This window comes from Eucyclogobius newberryi, unplaced genomic scaffold (assembly GCF_026437365.1).
Source record: "Eucyclogobius newberryi isolate DKJ021-1_F unplaced genomic scaffold, fEucNew1.0.hap1 SCAF_4, whole genome shotgun sequence".
Taxonomy (NCBI): domain Eukaryota; kingdom Metazoa; phylum Chordata; class Actinopteri; order Gobiiformes; family Gobiidae; genus Eucyclogobius; species Eucyclogobius newberryi.
The window spans coordinates 1,978,493-1,995,256 of NW_027316056.1; the positions used below are offsets into that span (position 1 = coordinate 1,978,493).

The window sequence follows — 16,764 nt, forward strand, 5'->3', positions numbered from 1 at the left end:
TTATGAACAAAACAAAAAACTCCTCACCTATCTTAATAGGGAATGGAGGGGGGGAAATAAAATAAAATAGATAAATATAAAAAATAAAAAATAAAGATAAAAATAAGATAATAATAATAAAATAATGATAATAGAATAAAATAAAATAAAGTAAAAATAGCTAGCACAAGACTAGGTAATACTATTAGCAGGTTAGTAAACATAATAAAAACAAAATAGAACACTCTTATTTACAGGTATTGCACATGGTTACATCAGTATTGCACATGGTTACATCAGTATTGCACATGTTCAGGGCAGTGTTTGTTATAAAGTCTGACAGCAGCAGGAAGGAAAGACCTGCGAAACCTCTCAGTCTGTCACTGAAGCTGCTCTCCAGAGTGTCCTGCAGGGGGTGACACTCATGGTCCAGCATAGCTGTGAATTTAGCCAGGACCCTTCTGTCCCCCACCTCCTGCACCGAGCTGGACTTCTTGATGACTTTGTCCAGCTTCTTCCTCTCCCTCTCTGTGACGCTGCTGCTCCAGCAGGCCACACCGTACAGGAGCTGATGCCACCACAGAGTCATAGAAGGTTTCCAGGAGTGGCCCTGTCACTCCAAAAGACCTGAGTCTCCTCAGGAGGTAGAGCCGACTCTGGCTCTTTCTGTACAGTGCGTCTGTGTTATGAGTCCAGTCCAGTTTGTGGTTCAGATGAACACCCAGGTACTTGTATGAGTCACTCTCTCAATGTCCCGTCCCTGGATGTTCACTGGTGAGGGGGCAGCAGAGTGGCGTCTACGGAAGTCCACCACCATCTCCTTGGTCTTCCCCGCGTTGATGAGGAGGTGGTTCCGCTGACACCAGTCCACAAAGTCCTGCGCCAGTCCCCTGTACTACGCATCATCGTCGTCCGTGATGAGTCCGATGATGGCAGAGTCGTCAGAGAACTTCTGCAGGACACAGCTGTCCGTGTCGTGTCTGAGGTCTGCAGTGTAAAGGGTGAAGAGAAAGGGCGCGAGGACAGTGCCCTGGGGCGCCCCCACACTGCAGGCCCCCCACACTGCAGGTCCGAGTGTCAGACACACAGTTCCGGGCTCTCACAAACTGGGGTCGGTCTGTGAGGTAGTCCAGGATCCACTCTGCCAGGTCATACTCCACTCCAGCCATCTCCAGCTTGTCCCTCAGGAGCTGATGGTGTTGAAGGCGCTGGAGAGATCAAAGAACAGGATCCTCACAGAGCTGCCAGGCTTCTCCAGGTGAGAGAGATGCCAGGCCGGTATGCAAACTGCAGCGGGTCCATGGCTGAGCTCACGGTGGAGCGGAGGTGGTCCAGGACCAGCCGCTCCAGTGTCTTCATCAGGTGGGACGTGAGAGCCACCGGCCTGAAGCTGTTGAGGTCTTTGGCATGCGGGGTCTTGGGCACAGGTACCAGACAGGAGGTCTTCCAGACCTGTGGTACCACCCTCAGCTTCAGGCTCATGTTGAAGACATGCTCCATAACTCCACACAGTTCATTTGCGCAAGACTTAAGGAGCCTGGGGCTGATGCCGTCAGATCCTGCTAGCTTCCTCACTTTAATCCTCTTCAGCTCACTCCTCACCTGTGCTGCTGTGACAGTCAGTGGTTGGCAGGGGGACTGTGTGCTGAGGGGATGTGTGAGTCCAGGTGAAGTGGGGAGCTGATGGGCCAGAGCAGAGGTGTGAAGGGGAACGGGTGTGGGCCATTGTCCGGCTGTGGAAGAGGGAGCATGCAGCTGTGCAGGGGGAGGGGTTGGGTGACTGCAGCTGCTCCTCCATCCTCCTCTTGTAGCCGGCTTCCCCCTGCCTGATCTTCCTCCTCAGCTCCTTCTGCACAGTCCTCAGCTCCTCCTTGTTCCCTGACCTGAAGGCTCTCTTCTTCTCCTTCAGCAGAGCTTTCAGTTCACGGTTAATCCATGGCTTGTTGTTTGGAAAACACCGCACCGTTCGGGAGGGAACAATGTTCTCAAAACAGAAGTTGATGTAGTCCGTGATGCACTCTGTGATGGTGTTGATGTCCTCCCCATGGTTGTAAAGCTCGGTCCAGACAGTGGTGCTGAAGCAGTCCCTCAGAGCCTCCTCGCTCTCAGCAGACCACATCCTCACCACACAGGGCACCACATGCTGCCTGCGCACAATAGGTTCATACACAGGCCGCAGATGTGCAAGATTGTGGTCTGAGCTGAGGGAGGGGGGAGGAGGAATAAGCCTCCTTGGTGTTGGCAAAGAATAAATCCAACGTTTTATTGTCTCTGGTGGGACAGGTAACATACACTCAGTATGGCAGGACAGAAGAGGGAGAAGCGTGGTTAAAGTCACCAGAGATGAGGAAGAGAGCCTGTGGGTGTTTGTTTTGCAGTCTGCTTGTGACACTGTTAACACTTTCTCTTTGTTTCTGTGGGTAAAGACGATAATTTCAGTCTTGTCTGAGTTCAGCTGGAGAAAGTTGTTTTGCCTCCACACACTGATCTGTTGGATGCAGTGATAGAGTGAATCTACTTGTCCATATTCACCTGCCGACAGTGAAACATAGATCTGAGTGTCGTCTGCATAATTGTGATAGGACACATTTTCACTGGGTATTAACTGGCTTAACAGCAGCATGTAGCGATTGAAAATAAAGGGTCCATGGATTGACCCTTGGGGCACCCCACAGGTCAGGGGCATACGGTCTGAGACACAGTGACCAATTTCAACAAGATAGGACCAATTTAGATCAGTGCTAGTGATTTCCACCCAGTCCTCTTGTCTCTGTAAGAGAATCATATGATAGACAGTGTCAAAAGCAGCACTGCCTGAAAAAATGACCCCCATTTCAAACTGAAGCTGTTCCTGATCCTCTAGACCATAAACAATTAGCAGAAGGTTTTGTGAAGCTGAGACTCTGTAGTTTTGGACTCTGATGTCTGTTTTACTTATATATAATAAGTAGTGTAATAAGTAGAAACAAGCTCTGCACAGAGGAATTCAGATTTTAAATCCCGCCCAGCTTTTCTTTGTTAAATATATGTATGTAGCTGGTGTAGATGTACGGTTTGATTGACACTGAAATTAGCTTTTGTTGGGTTTTGACAATTCTCTTTTAAAAGCTGAAGGTAAATTAACTAACAATGAATTTTAGGGATTTATAATAAAGGAAAATGTCCAGGCGGAATCCATATAATTTTTAATTTATTTTTTTAGGGTAATTTTTAATTTGATGCTTCCCAGAGTTACAGGAAATAAGAGGGTTACAGCTTTATTTATATGTACAGCATATCAAGCAGCCTTTATAAGATGGTGGACACCATAAGCGTACTGAGGGTTTGCACGTGTCAGTGTTAAGGTGGATGTCATTTGTTACCTTGACAAGAGCAGTCTCAGTGCTGTGAAGAGGTCTAAACCTTGAAAAACTGGAAAATAAGTTGTTTATGAAGAGGAAATCAGGGAGCTGTTGTAAACAACCTTTTCAAGTTCCCGGTCCTGAGTCGCAGATTGAGAATGACTGATGATGAGAGTCAAAACGTATATTTTTTTCCAAAAAATAGAGTCCAGATGACTACAACTGAATCTTTTTCTACAACCTTTTCAAGGACTTTGACCCAAAATGGCAGATTAGAGATGGGCAGGTAATGACTCAGGACTGCAGCATCAAGACTGCGCTTCTTTAGGAGAGGCTTTATGACCGCAGTTTTCAAAGACATTGGGAATGTTCCAGATTGAAGCGACATGTTAACTATGTGAGTGGTGCTAACAAACTGTTCTGCACAGACTTTAGAAATCTGGTGGGTAACACATCGAGGCAGCATGTAGATGAACTCAGACTGGTGATGATCTCATGGACAGTTTTGTCAGTTACAGGTGCAAAGTGAGTCAGCTCTATGAATTTTTATTGTGGAATTTATAGCATTTTTATTCCCGGAATGTTATGAAACAAGGAAAAAAGAAAGAAACATACCATATCATGTATGCTTTGATATCAAACCAAAATATTGTGTAATAACTAATCCTGAAATGTATTCACTGTAACAGCATTCAACAGAAGATTTCTGTAGATTTACTTTTGTGTAAAAGTGTGCTCTTCAGAAATGTAAAGTCAGTAAATCATAAGCATAAATTGGCCGTACTTGTAATGCAGCTCTGGGGGGAGTCAAAGTCTAAGCAGCTGTGTGGGTCTACCAGCAGAGGGCAGAGTTGCTGACAGTTGTATTTCAGCAGAAGGCAGCGCAGCAGGCTGGAGAGGGCCACTCCCTCTTGCTGCCTCTCACTCACACCGAGGACCCAGGCCAGGGGATCCTGTTGGAGGGCCGATACAGGTAAACGAGGAGAAGAGTGGGAACCAATCAGAGAGTGCAAGGGCTTCCTGGGATCCTCTGGTACCAGGCAGATCCTGCCTGTCTCACACAATCCTCTCCACTTTGTGAGTAGCTCACAGCGTGTGTCCGGTGCAAACGGGCCCAGGTACGAGATGGCAGCAGCAGTGAGGAAGGCGTCCCCAGGTACGGCTGTGAGGGCCACAGCTGCCTTCTACAGTAGGAACACAAGTGATCCACAAAAGGAAAGTGTACAAGCTCACAGGTGAGGTACAGACACGAGTGCAAAGACAAGATTGTGACTACAACATATGTGAAGAATGTGTGCTTGTACCTGGGCATCCTTCTTCCACACACACACAGACGTCTCCAGTTGGTCCACAGTGCAGGACTGTCTGTGGACCTGCTCAGCCTGCTGGAGCGCAGAGGTTTGCTTGAGGAGCTGCTCTTGTACACATTGTAGTTGCACCCTCAGTGATTTCAGCTTGGCCCTTGCATTCTCCTTCTGTCTGCGGGCCACATGGAGGCGCACTCGAGCTGCTGCAGCCTCTGCCTCCAGACACTGACTCCTCTCCACATTCTTCTGCAGCCTGCAGCACTCGTACACCGCCAGCACCCAACGACACAGGGACTCACAAGCCTGAGATGCCTCTCGTACCAACTCTGGGTCAAAGGTAGGACTACGGACCAGTATACTCAGCTCATGCAGCTGCTGTGAGGACACGCAGCAGTGGTTAAAGTACTCCAGCTCCTTGAACAACAGGAAATGACAGTTAGCAGTACAGGCTTTATAACCTCTTTGAGGACAAATATGCATTATTCATATTGTTATTGGCCTTTAAATATGCCCTTGAGTGCCTTTAGTCCGGCATATCCTCTTTTAGGACCAAACATTTTTAAAGAATTAAATTTGTTTCACCGGCTGCAGAGGGACTTACATAGAGAGAAACAAAAGCTAGCTAATACAAGAGAGGACCTATATATTAAGCCATATATGAAATAAAAACAAATGCCATGAACTAAATGATGCTACACTTGATGCTCCCACTGCTTGTAGTGTAGACTTGCCCCAGGGCTAAACTGCAGGTTCCTCTTACCGCATCAAAAGTTAAAAATGATTCCTAAAGAATATAGTCACATTTTGGTTGATATGGGACAATGTACTTGGCTTCGTGGACAAGTGCCTGTGAGTACTCAGACCTGAAAGAAGCTATCTCGTCTGAGCAGATGTTTTGCGCTGTCCCAGCCTGGGCGCTGGTGAAACAGCAAGCAAACGGCCTCCAGCACCATGACCACATGCTCAGGAGGGTCTCTGTAGCCCCGCACCTCCTCCAGGGCACTCAGGTCCAGGCTGGTCACCTTCCTCACACCAGCGTCCAGAGCAGCCTGCACCTGCACACAGGGTTCTAAGGTCTAAGATCTCTAAGGGCTCTAAGGTCTCTAAGGTCTCTAAGGGCTCTATGGGTTCTATGGGCTCTAAGGGCTCTAAGGGTTCTAATGTCTCTAAGGACTCTAATGTCAAAAAATCAGCTTCTGCTGGAATTCCCCAGAGCCAGACTCAAACACTGGGGGGATCGAGCCTTCTCAGTTGCTGGTCCCAGACTCTGGAACAAACTGCCCCCTGACATGAGCCCCCCGATGTGAGCCCCCGACATTAGCCCCCCGACATCAGCCCCCCGACATGAGCCCCCCGACATGAGCCCCCAACATGAGCCCCCCGACATGAGCCCCCCGACATGAGCCCCCCGACGTGAGCCCCCCGACATGAGCCCCCGACATGAGCCCCCCGACATGAGCCCCCCGACACGAGCCCCCCGACATTAGGCCCCCGACATGAGCCCCCGACATATGAGCCCCCGACATGAGCCCCCCGACATGAGCCCCCCGACATGAGCCCCCGACATGAGCCCCCCGACATTAGCCCCCCGATATGAGCCCCCGACATGAGCCCCCCGACATGAGCCCCCCGACATTAGCCCCCCGATATGAGCCCCCGACATGAGCCCCCAGACATTAGCCCCCCGACATGAGCCCCCCGACCTCAGCCCCCCGACATGCGCACTATCACATATTTTAACCTTTTTAAGTCTAGGCTTAAAACATATTTATTCAGACTGGCTTTTAACACTATGTAATGTAGTGTCACTTTATTTTGTACAGTTTGTTTTTAATTATTTTTATGTTTTGTATTGCCTTGATTTTATTGTGAAGCACTTGCCACTTTGAGTGTTGTAAAGGGCTCTATAAATACTTTATAAGCACTTTCTCAGCGTCCAGACTAATGACAAGAGCTTTGTTCTGTTTGTGGACTTTGTTGCTTTCTCTTGTTCTTCAGACATGTTTCTTTCCAGCTTCTTTGTGTCACTTTTTTTAACATGTTTCGAGCAAACATGGAGTCACATGACAACTGTCAAGTCAAATAGCCCAGCTCTACTTCTAATGTCTCTCCTTTCACTCTTCTTTCCCACTTATTATTATCTTTAGTTAATTTCTGGTCCAAGTAGGCTATCTCCAGATGGGGCCCTAGCCAGCAGATGGGGCCCTAGCCGGCAGATAAAAGTACTGTAGGAGGTGGAGCGTTTAGCTACCAAGCTCCTGTGTTATGGAATCAGCTCCCGACCCATGTTAAATATGCTGACACAGTCTCTTCATTTAAGTCCAGGCTTAAAACGTTCCTCTTCGAAATCGCTTATGGTCAGACTAGTTAGGAACAGAAAGATAAACCCACAGCTTCAGCTACGCTGCCCTAGGAGTAACTATGCTGGGGGAAGTATGACAGCTTGAGCTCTGTCCTCTTCTTCTTCTGACTACTTATGCTATCAAACAATATTTATTTTTTGATTCCACTTGCAAACTGTTCACCGCCTTCTTCTTCTTTCTCTCACTCCTGAGGACTTGTGGACCCAGATGCCCCTCCCCTGGTGAAGTGGTCCCTGCCCTGTGTGGACGGTCCCTCATCTGCCTGAAGAGTGGCTCCAGCTCGCCTCCGACGGTCCCTCATCTGCCTGAAGAGTGGGTCCAGCTCGACTCAGACGGTCCCTCATCTGCCTGAAGAGTGGGTCCAGCTCGACTCAGACGGTCCCTCATCTGCCTGAAGAGTGGGTCCAGCTCCAGTCTCCCTCGTGTCCGTCTGTCCGTCTGTGAGAGTCGGATCTCTCCTTCACTGGAACTCCTCCAGGTTTCTACGCTTTTTCCCAAAGAGGTTTTTTTTGTAGTTTTTCCTGGCCGAGAAGGAGAGTCTAAGGACAGAGGACCCTGGGACATCGTCCCTCGCCACCACAGACATTGTCTGACTCCATCGCCACCACAGACATTGTTGATTCGGCCCTCAGAGGTGACTGTTGTTGTGATTTTGGGCCTTACAAAAATAAATTGATTTGATTTGATTTGATGGGGCCCTAGCCAGCAGATTAAGCTGCAGGACTAATTGGGCTCAGGTATACAGGTGAGCAGGGCCAAACACATGAATGAACAGGAGAGAACAAAGATGCACTGGTGAGTGGATTTGTTTGTAAAAATAGATTTATTTTAACTTAAACCTGCTCAAAGGTATTTAATTTGGTTGGAGCAGTTACATTTTCTAGCTGTAGAACAGCAAAGTCACTAGAGTAAAGTCGAGATCCTTTTGACCTCATCTTAGGTTTAGCAACTTTTAAACTGAAGCATTGTTTGCATTGAAGATGTTCATTTAGATTTAAGTAATGGAATATTTTATTTAATGTTTAAGGTTGGGGAATAGTTATTTAAACTAAAAGCCATTTGGATCATTTAGACTGGGGTGTGGAACTACTTGGAACAATGTATTTGTTTATTCATTAAAAACTGAATTAGTTTATTGTTTAAAACACATTTAAGTCAGCATTGATATAAGTGTTAGTGTCCTATTTTATGGTTTGGAAAATTAGAAACATTAAAAATGATTAAAAAATATTAAAATACTATACTAATACTATTCAAAGGTTTTTGACCTGCTTCTGCTGTTACTGCTGCTGCTTCTGCTGTTAACGGAATAAAAGTTTGAAGCCGAGTTAAGACTTGCGTCTTTTTCCTGGGTCTTTCAAGTTGGACCAGCATTCATCCAATATAAATTTGGCAGTCAAAAACCACATAAACTCGACAGTCAAAAAAAAACATATCAACTTGACAACAACAGCGATCTGGCGCCTCAACATCAGGCAGAGAAAGTGGTCACAACAGGAAGTGGTAACATATAACCTCCAAAACTAAACATTAACATAATATAGAAATAAAGTGCATATGTATAACATTAACAATAGTTCACGTAAACATAAATGATAATGTGTATGGGAACATTGTTTATGTATATGGTTCTTTATGTGTAGGGATTGTCATATGTTATCTTGTGTTTGTCGTTAATAAATCCTGTCCGATCATTGCGACCCATTGTCAAATTTGGAAGTATTTGTTCATTTCTTTTTAGACATAATTGAGGTCTATTTACGATAGTCCACATTCAGGATAGAAATAGGCCTATATGATCCACAATCAATTCGGTCCTTCCTTCTCTACGTATCAGAGATATAATGGCTTCTTTCCAACTAGGAGAGGTCTGAGTCTTTTTGTTTTAAGTGCCCAGTTAAACGTTGTTAAAAGCAGAGGGATAAGTGTTTCTTCGACAGCTTTATACCACCGAGATTTATTGTTCTCGAGTGTCTTGATTTCACCTTGTTTTTTCAGGCAAATTGAGGGTGTCCAAAAATTATATATATATTTATTATACTATACTATACTATACTATACTATACTATACTATACTATACTATACTATACTATACTATACTATACTATACTATAGTATAGTATAGTATACTATACTATACTATAGTATAGTATAGTATACTATACTATACTATACTATACTATACTATACTATAGTATAGTATACTATACTATACTATACTATACTATACTATACTATAGTATAGTATACTATACTATACTATACTATACTATACTATACTAACGGTGGAGACTGGAACTTACATGTTCAGCCAACATGTAAATTCGGCTGAAAGTGTAAATTTGACAAAAGACATTGAGACATTTTGTGGACTGTAGCTAAGGCAGTTTTGAGGGGCAGGGTATTTGCTGTAGCCTCGCCCAAAAAGAAACAAAGGCAAAAAAAAGTCATGATTTACAGAACAAACTAAAGCTGTTGGAAGCTAAACATGCTGAAAACAAGGGTCCTCAAATGCAAGAGGAAATTAAAAAGACAAGGGCTGAGATGAATGACCTGCACCTTACCTCACAAATATATTATGAAAGTGGTTCAAAATTCTCAAAGTGGTTAGTTTGGAAGCTTAGAAAATAACAAAAGGTAGAAAGAACATTGTTTTAAATGCGAGATAGGTAGAAAAATGTAAATTTAACCAAACAATCACAATTATCGTTTGACTCCTACAAAAAATATCACAATGCCATGACCAAAGAACAAGACCAAAAATTAGGTGCTGAAATAGCAGCTACTGAAATTCAAAGTGCAATCAAAGGACTAAAAAACTATACTTTTCTGGGAGAGACAGGTTCAGCTCAGAGTGGTATAAAGCTTTACTTCTTTGCTTTTACCAACTTTTAACTGGGCCCTTGAAAAAGATCATATTTGTTCGAGTCGAAAGAAGCCATCATATCTTTAATACCTAAAGAGGGGATGGATCGACTTGACTGTGCCTCATATAGACCAATTTCAATTCTGAATGTGGATTATTGAATATACAACTCAATTGTGTCCAAAATAATTCTCAAATTGAATTCACAATGATCAGACAGGATTTATAACAAATGGCAAACACAAGACCTTTACACATAATGAACCATGTAAGAAAAACAAATAACTGCTGTAATAATAAATCTGGAGAAAGCTTTTGATTCTGTATTTATTTAAAGTGCTTACCAAATTCAAAATAGATGATTTAATAATTCAAAATATTGAGGTTCTTTACGATGGTCCAACATCAAGAATCAAGTGTAGTCCTCCATAAAGAACTGTCTACTATCTTAGAGAAAAACTATAAAGAACCACTATAAAGGAAGAGCTCTGAAATGGACTCTGATCCCATACTTAAGTCTAAGTCAAAGGATTTTATGATTAGTCTAAGGATTGAAACTATACAAATTATTGTTTTGCACCAGATTCCTGTATATATTCCAGACTCTCCCGATTTCCATCCCTGACCGGCTGTTTGATGAGTGGAATAAAACAATCTCAAGGTTTGTATGGCAAGGAAAACCCTTGTATCTGCTTCAAAACAACAACTATCAAAAGAAAGAAACTACTTCATTTCAGCTCAAATCAGAGCGTAATGGTATGAAATGAAGCTCAATAGAAAACAATTGAGAGTAATGTTATGCTGGAGGTTCCTGTGCAGGCCTCACTGGCAGATGACAAACGGTTGAGTCATGTGGAAGAAGAATCCCTGGGTAAAATCTGTGCTTAAAAGATAACCAAAAGATACAAACTAAACAAAGATGTTAAAATCTTAAACTGTTTAGGATTATGATCAGGGTTCTGTACCAAATAGAACTGACCTGAGATTCAGGGTCTGGATTACAAAGGTATAAATGTTTCACCAGATTGTAAAAGATAATCACATGAAAAGCTTTGAGATGCTGAAAGAATCACTTGACTTTGAGAAACAGGACTTTAAAGATAAGATGAGATAAGCCTTTATTTGTCACACAATGAGGAAATTCCAGTGTTACAACACAAAGTAGGTACAGAAGTAAACAACAAAGAACAGATAACTTATAGAAAACTTTAAAAAACTCTTAATAGAAAAGCTCTTATAAAAACTTATATTCTTAATAAGTAAAAAAAATAATGGTAACAATAGTAACACTCTTATTTACAGCCGTTATATGGACGGAGAATATTGCACAAATGTGATTGACATTATGTCAGAGTATATGACAGTATTGCTTATGATAATGACAGTATTGCACATGGGTATGACAGTATTGCACATGGGTGTCAGTATTGCACATGGGTATGACAGTAACACATGTTCAGGGCTAATAGTGTTTGTTGTAGAGTCTGACAGCAGCTGAAGGAAAGACCTACCAAACGTCTCCTTCCCACAGCGAGGGTGGATCAGTCACTGAAGCTGCTCTCCAGAGCGGACAGAGTGTCCTGCAGGGGACAGAGTGTCCTGCAGGGGGCGACACTCATGGTCCAGCATAGATGTGAGTTTAGCCAGGACCCTTCTGTCCCCCACCTCCTGCACTGAGTCCAGAGGACAGCCCAGGACGGAGCTTTGTCCAGCCTCTTCCTCTCCCTCTCTGTGATGCTGCTGCTCCAGCAGACCACACCTACAGGAGCTGATGCACCACAGAGTCAGAGACGGTCTTCAGGAGTGGCCCTGTCAGGAGTGGACCTGTCACTCCAAAAAACCTGAGTCTCCTCAGGAGGTGGAGCCGACTCTGTCTCTTCCTGTACAGTGCGTGTGTGTTGTGAGTCCAGTCCAGTTTGTGGTTCAGATGAACACCAGGTACTTGTATGAGTCCACTCTCTCAATGTCCTGTCCCTGGATGTTCACTGGTGAGGGGGCAGTGGAGTGGCGTCTGCGGAAGTCCACCACCATCTCCTTGGTCTTCCCCGCGTTGATGAGGAGGTGGTTCCGCTGACACCAGTCCACAAAGTCCTGCTCCAGTCCTCTGTACTCCACATCGTCATCGTCCATGATGAGTCCGATGATGGCAGAGTGGTCAGAGAACTTCTGCAGGACACAGCTGTCCGTGTCGTGTCTGAAGTCTGCAGTGTAGAGGGTGAAGAGAAAGGGCGCAAGGACAGTGCCCTGGGGCGCCCCCACACTGCAGGTCCCCCACACTGCAGTTCAGAGTGTAGGACACACAGTCCCGTGCTCTCACAAACTGGGGTCGGTCTGTGAGGTAGTCCAGGATCCACTCTGCAGGTCATACTCCACACCAGCCGTCTCCAGCTTGTCCCTCAGGAGCAGAGGCTGATGGTGTTTATAGGTATGAAGAAGAAATTAAACAAAACCACTGTAACCCTTTGACTGAATTTATCAAGAATTCTAAATCAGAACTTTTTGAGAAATAGTATTGACATTTTCTGTTTCCTATTATCTACATTACATATAATTCCTGTCTCTCTCTGCAACTGAAACTGTGGTCAGAAAATAAGGACCTTGTTTCTTTGTAAACAAAAAATATTTCCTCAAACCATTATGCTACAATGTCAATACTCAAGTCTAATGGTTTGTCCTTTAAAAAAAATACTTTCGACAAGCTTGTTCTAAGCTATAACACCCAACATTTTCATCTTCAACTTTTCAAGAACAACTGAAAGTGGGAATGTACTTTATTTGAGAAGGCTAATTGAGTAGAATAAAAACTGGTATATAATGAATAGGCGATTGAAAGTAGATTTGTGATACACTGGTTGGAATGTACATGGTCAAACCTAGGACCAAGCTTTTACAATAAAATGATACGTTATTTTCTGTTTATATCTGTTTTTGTCATATGAGGGTGTTCTCTCGTATCAGCTTCATCAGCTGTGATGCAAAATGATTAAATTAATTAATCAATGTATTTATATTTGGTGGTCGGGTGGTTAAGACACAGCACACGTACATCCAAGTACATCTGGTGTTGTCAGTTTGATTCCCGACTCCGACAGTTTACTGCATGTCCCCCCTTCTATCTCATCCCCATTATCCATTTCACCCTGTCCTTTCCTTTCTAATAAAGCCTACGGACCAAAAATATATTTTTAAAATAAAAAATCTCACAAACACAAGCAGGCGAGGATCACATGCAAACACCAGCCCACTGTACCTTCAGTTGGGTTTCTTGGATATCCTGCTCCAGCTGTGTGAGCCGGGCCTTCTCGAGGACATTTCTGTGCTGGGCGTCCTGCAGCCACTGCTCCTGCTCCATGAGGGCTCTGAGCACCGATGCTTCCTCCTGCACAACAAAAAGCTTTCAGGGACCTGTATTTGCCAGATAATAATATAGATGGATATGTGTAATAGTGATCGTGGGTTGAGGTTTATTTCAACCCGTGGGTCAAAAGACAATTGTGCAACACTAACATGTAACACCCTGATGTAGGATTTACATGAAGATAAGTCTGTTATCTTAAGTTCGGGAGCAGGACCACACCCCCTTCCACGTCCCTTCCGGCGGCCACAGTATTTAAACAGGCCAATCAATTACACCTGCGTTCGTTACTTCATGCGTTGCAAGATTTACCCTCTGAAGCGCCAAAACGAACTTTCGACTCACCATGGATCTACTGAGCCTTCTTCCTTCCGACGAGGACCTGATCAGCCCATCCCAGGCTTCGCCTCCACCATCCCAGGAGACCTCCACCGGGGCGCATTTCGGGCTACCACCTCGCCGCCCTCGGTCCCGGAGCCGTTCACCCAGGCGCAGTTCTCGTTTACGTTCCGTTATTTCTTTTCCCGTTTCGCCTTCCTCTCCTTTGTCCCAACCCAGTACACCCAGTAGATTCATTACCAGACTCCATCCTCGTTCAAAAGGCAAAGCACCAGCCAGTAGACGGGCGTCCCAACACGGATCCCCACCTACCAGCACCTACTCCAGATCCCTCCGCTCTCCCGGGTCCTCCACGCGGCCTCGCCGCTCTCCGGAGGCCCTTATCCGGCCCCTATCCTCGCCCCAAACACGTCCAATACGGACTCAGCGCTCCTCTCCGCCTAGACCATCCGAATGGACAGTGGCAGGTCTCCAGCGAGCGCTCAAAAATAAGGGCACCATATTCCACCGCACCGACAACAAGAGCACGCTATTTAACCTGCTCTTTGACCAGCACAACACTCCAGCGCACGCCCGCTCTAACCGCGCCGTTCCGAGGTCAGGAAGCGGTGCGCGCTCCGCTCCTCCAACTCACGGCAAAGGTGCCGCAGGTTCTTCCAGAAGAGTGAGTCTTTCTTTCACGTTTGCTTGTCCTGCACCGGGCTGCGCTTCAAAGTTCTATACTTTCCTTCATAGTTTAATAGTTCAACAATTTACTTTTCACCGTGCTCACTTCTAAAAGCACTAGTTGCCCGATCACCAATTTCTTATTTTTCTGCCCCGGGCACTCCTCTAAGGACACGTTTAATAATGGGTACTCGTCAATCGATCATATTAATATACCACATACGCATAATTGACGAGATTCCTCAACAAATAATAAAAAAATAAATAAAAAAATATTAAATTAAAAAAAAAAAAAAAAAAAAAAAGAAAATTCTAATATATAAATAAATATTAAACTCCTCCCCTTTCCCCCTCATTCCTTTTCAACCCCGTCCTTTACCCTGGCTCTCGCTCACCCGCGCTCTCTTTCTCCCCCTCCCTCCTTCTCCCTCCCTCTCGCTGGGTTCATGCGAGGCCCCACTCTTATCCAGCGAAAGGTTGCAATTTTCTCTTCCTGGATCACTAGGCCTCACTTTTTCTCTCATTTATTCCTAAACAAGTAAGTATGTCTCTTCTTCATGCCCCCTCTTTCTTGCTCGCTCTCTACCCCCTCATGCTCTCTCCCCCAGGCACCGGGATGCCAGTTCTCCTCCTCGTCCCCCCCCCCTAACCGTGAACTCTACATTTACTAAATACCTCTCCCTCAGGCACCGGGATGCCAGATCTCCTTTTCGCCCTTCCCCCTAACAATGAACACTACCTTTTACTAAACATCTCTCTACCTCATGCCAGTTCTCCTATTTCCCCCATCTCTAATCCACCCCTCGGCACCGGGATGCCAGGTCTACCTTCTTTACCCCCTCGGCACCGGGATGCCAGGTCTACTTTCTTTCCCCCCTCGGCACGGGGATGCCAGGTCTACTTTCTTTCCCCCCTCGGCACCGGGATGCCAGGTCTACTTCCTTTTTCCCCCCCTCGGCACCGGGATGCCAGTTCTACTTTCTTTCCCCCCTCGGCACCGGGATTCCAGGTCTACTTTCTTTCCCCCCTCGGCACCGGGATGCCAGGTCTACTTTCTTTCCCCCCTCGGCACCGGGATACCAGGTCTACTTTCTTTCCCCCCTCGGCACCGGGATGCCAGGTCTACTTTCTTTCCCCCCTCTGCACCGGGATGCCAGGTCTACTTTCTTTCCCCCCGCGGCACCGGGATGCCAGGTCTACTTTCTTTCCCCCTTCGGCACTGGGATGCCAGGTCTACTTCATTTCCCCCTTCGGCACCGGGATGCCAGTTCTACTTCTTTCCCCCTTCGGCACCGGGATGCCAGTTCTACTTCTTTCCCCCTTCGGCACCGGGATGCCAGTTCTACTTTCTTTCCCCCCTCGGCACCGGGATGCCAGTTCTACTTTCTTCCCCCCTCGGCACCGGGATGCCATGTCTCCTCCTTCCTTCCCCCCACCCCATCCCCGGGCACCGAGATGCCAGCTCCCACACTTCCCTCCGGGCACCGGGACGTCCAATTCCTTTCATCCTTCCTAAACACCACCATGTCTCATTCGCAGACGCCCCACGCCCGTTCCTCAGGGAAGTCCGTCGCTCCAGACTCACCTACGCGAAATCGCTTTCCCGCTGGGACATCTACTTCCAGGAGGCCACCTTCCCATCCCCATGGTTCGAGTAGCCAGCCAGGAGTGGTTCCATTCCAACCTTCCCCGGCTCACGCTAAAAGTTCCCAAGAGCCTCTCATTCATCAGCATTCCACTTCCGGTACCATAGATTCCTCAGTGGTCCCAACTTCCCAACCCCCCGCGCCGGGTGCCCTACCCTCCGTGGCCGCGCCACAAACCACGTCATTTCCGGCTTGGGCTTTGCCCTCCGTGTCCTGGGCCCCACCTTCGACGTCGTCAGCCCGGCCCCACAGCACAGCCCAGGTCTCAGCTACGGTGTCGATCCCACCTTCGCAGCTAGCAAACTCATTCATGCCCCAGGTCAGCCACCAGCAAGCAACGCTCTCCTCTACATTTCCAAACCCCAGCTATCCCTTTCAGGGACTGATCGGCACGGTTCCCGGTCCAGCCCAATTCACTCTGGCATCAGCCATTCCTCCGACCTCCGTTCCAGCACCGAAACCTTCATCCATCCCCAGCAACATCAGACAGCAGATCATTGCAGGTAAATACGTGGACCTGGCTGAACTCCTTCGTCCTCCCTCCCTCAGGGCTGGCATGACCCGCGTCATCGAAAGCCACGACGGGCTCTACGTCATCCGCGACCCTATCCCCTCGCGTTCTAAAGAACTCACCCCCCTCGAATTCGCGTTTGCCTTCAGCCTGTTTAGAGACATAATCTGCTCCATGTATCCCAATCGCCGTGAAGAATTCGACTCTTACATGACCCTGATCCTAGATCTGGCCATCAGATTCAGTGGCCCAGGGTTCTATCAGTATCACATCCTTTTCTCCTCCCAAGCCGCTGCCCGACTTCAGCAATTCAATCAAAACACATTCTGGGGGAGTCTTGATCAGGAACTTTATTGCAGGATTTTTGCATCTCGAGCTTCAGTTTGCTGC

The 16,764-nt window shown here is 46.2% G+C and overlaps 1 protein-coding gene across 1 annotated transcript in view; it reads right to left on the bottom strand.

Moving 5' to 3' along the window:
• Positions 1-16,764, bottom strand: part of dnhd1 (dynein heavy chain domain 1) — a 112,873-nt gene that overhangs the window by 51,180 nt on the left and 44,929 nt on the right. Inside the window, exons 19-24 of the mRNA XM_072462678.1 lie at positions 16,019-16,210; positions 13,558-13,754; positions 13,108-13,236; positions 5,491-5,682; positions 4,625-5,041; positions 4,105-4,504 (exon numbers count right to left, since the gene is read on the bottom strand). Coding sequence (XP_072318779.1) covers positions 4,105-4,504; positions 4,625-5,041; positions 5,491-5,682; positions 13,108-13,236; positions 13,558-13,754; positions 16,019-16,210 — 1,527 coding nt within the window. The remainder of the gene's footprint in view (positions 1-4,104; positions 4,505-4,624; positions 5,042-5,490; positions 5,683-13,107; positions 13,237-13,557; positions 13,755-16,018; positions 16,211-16,764) is intronic.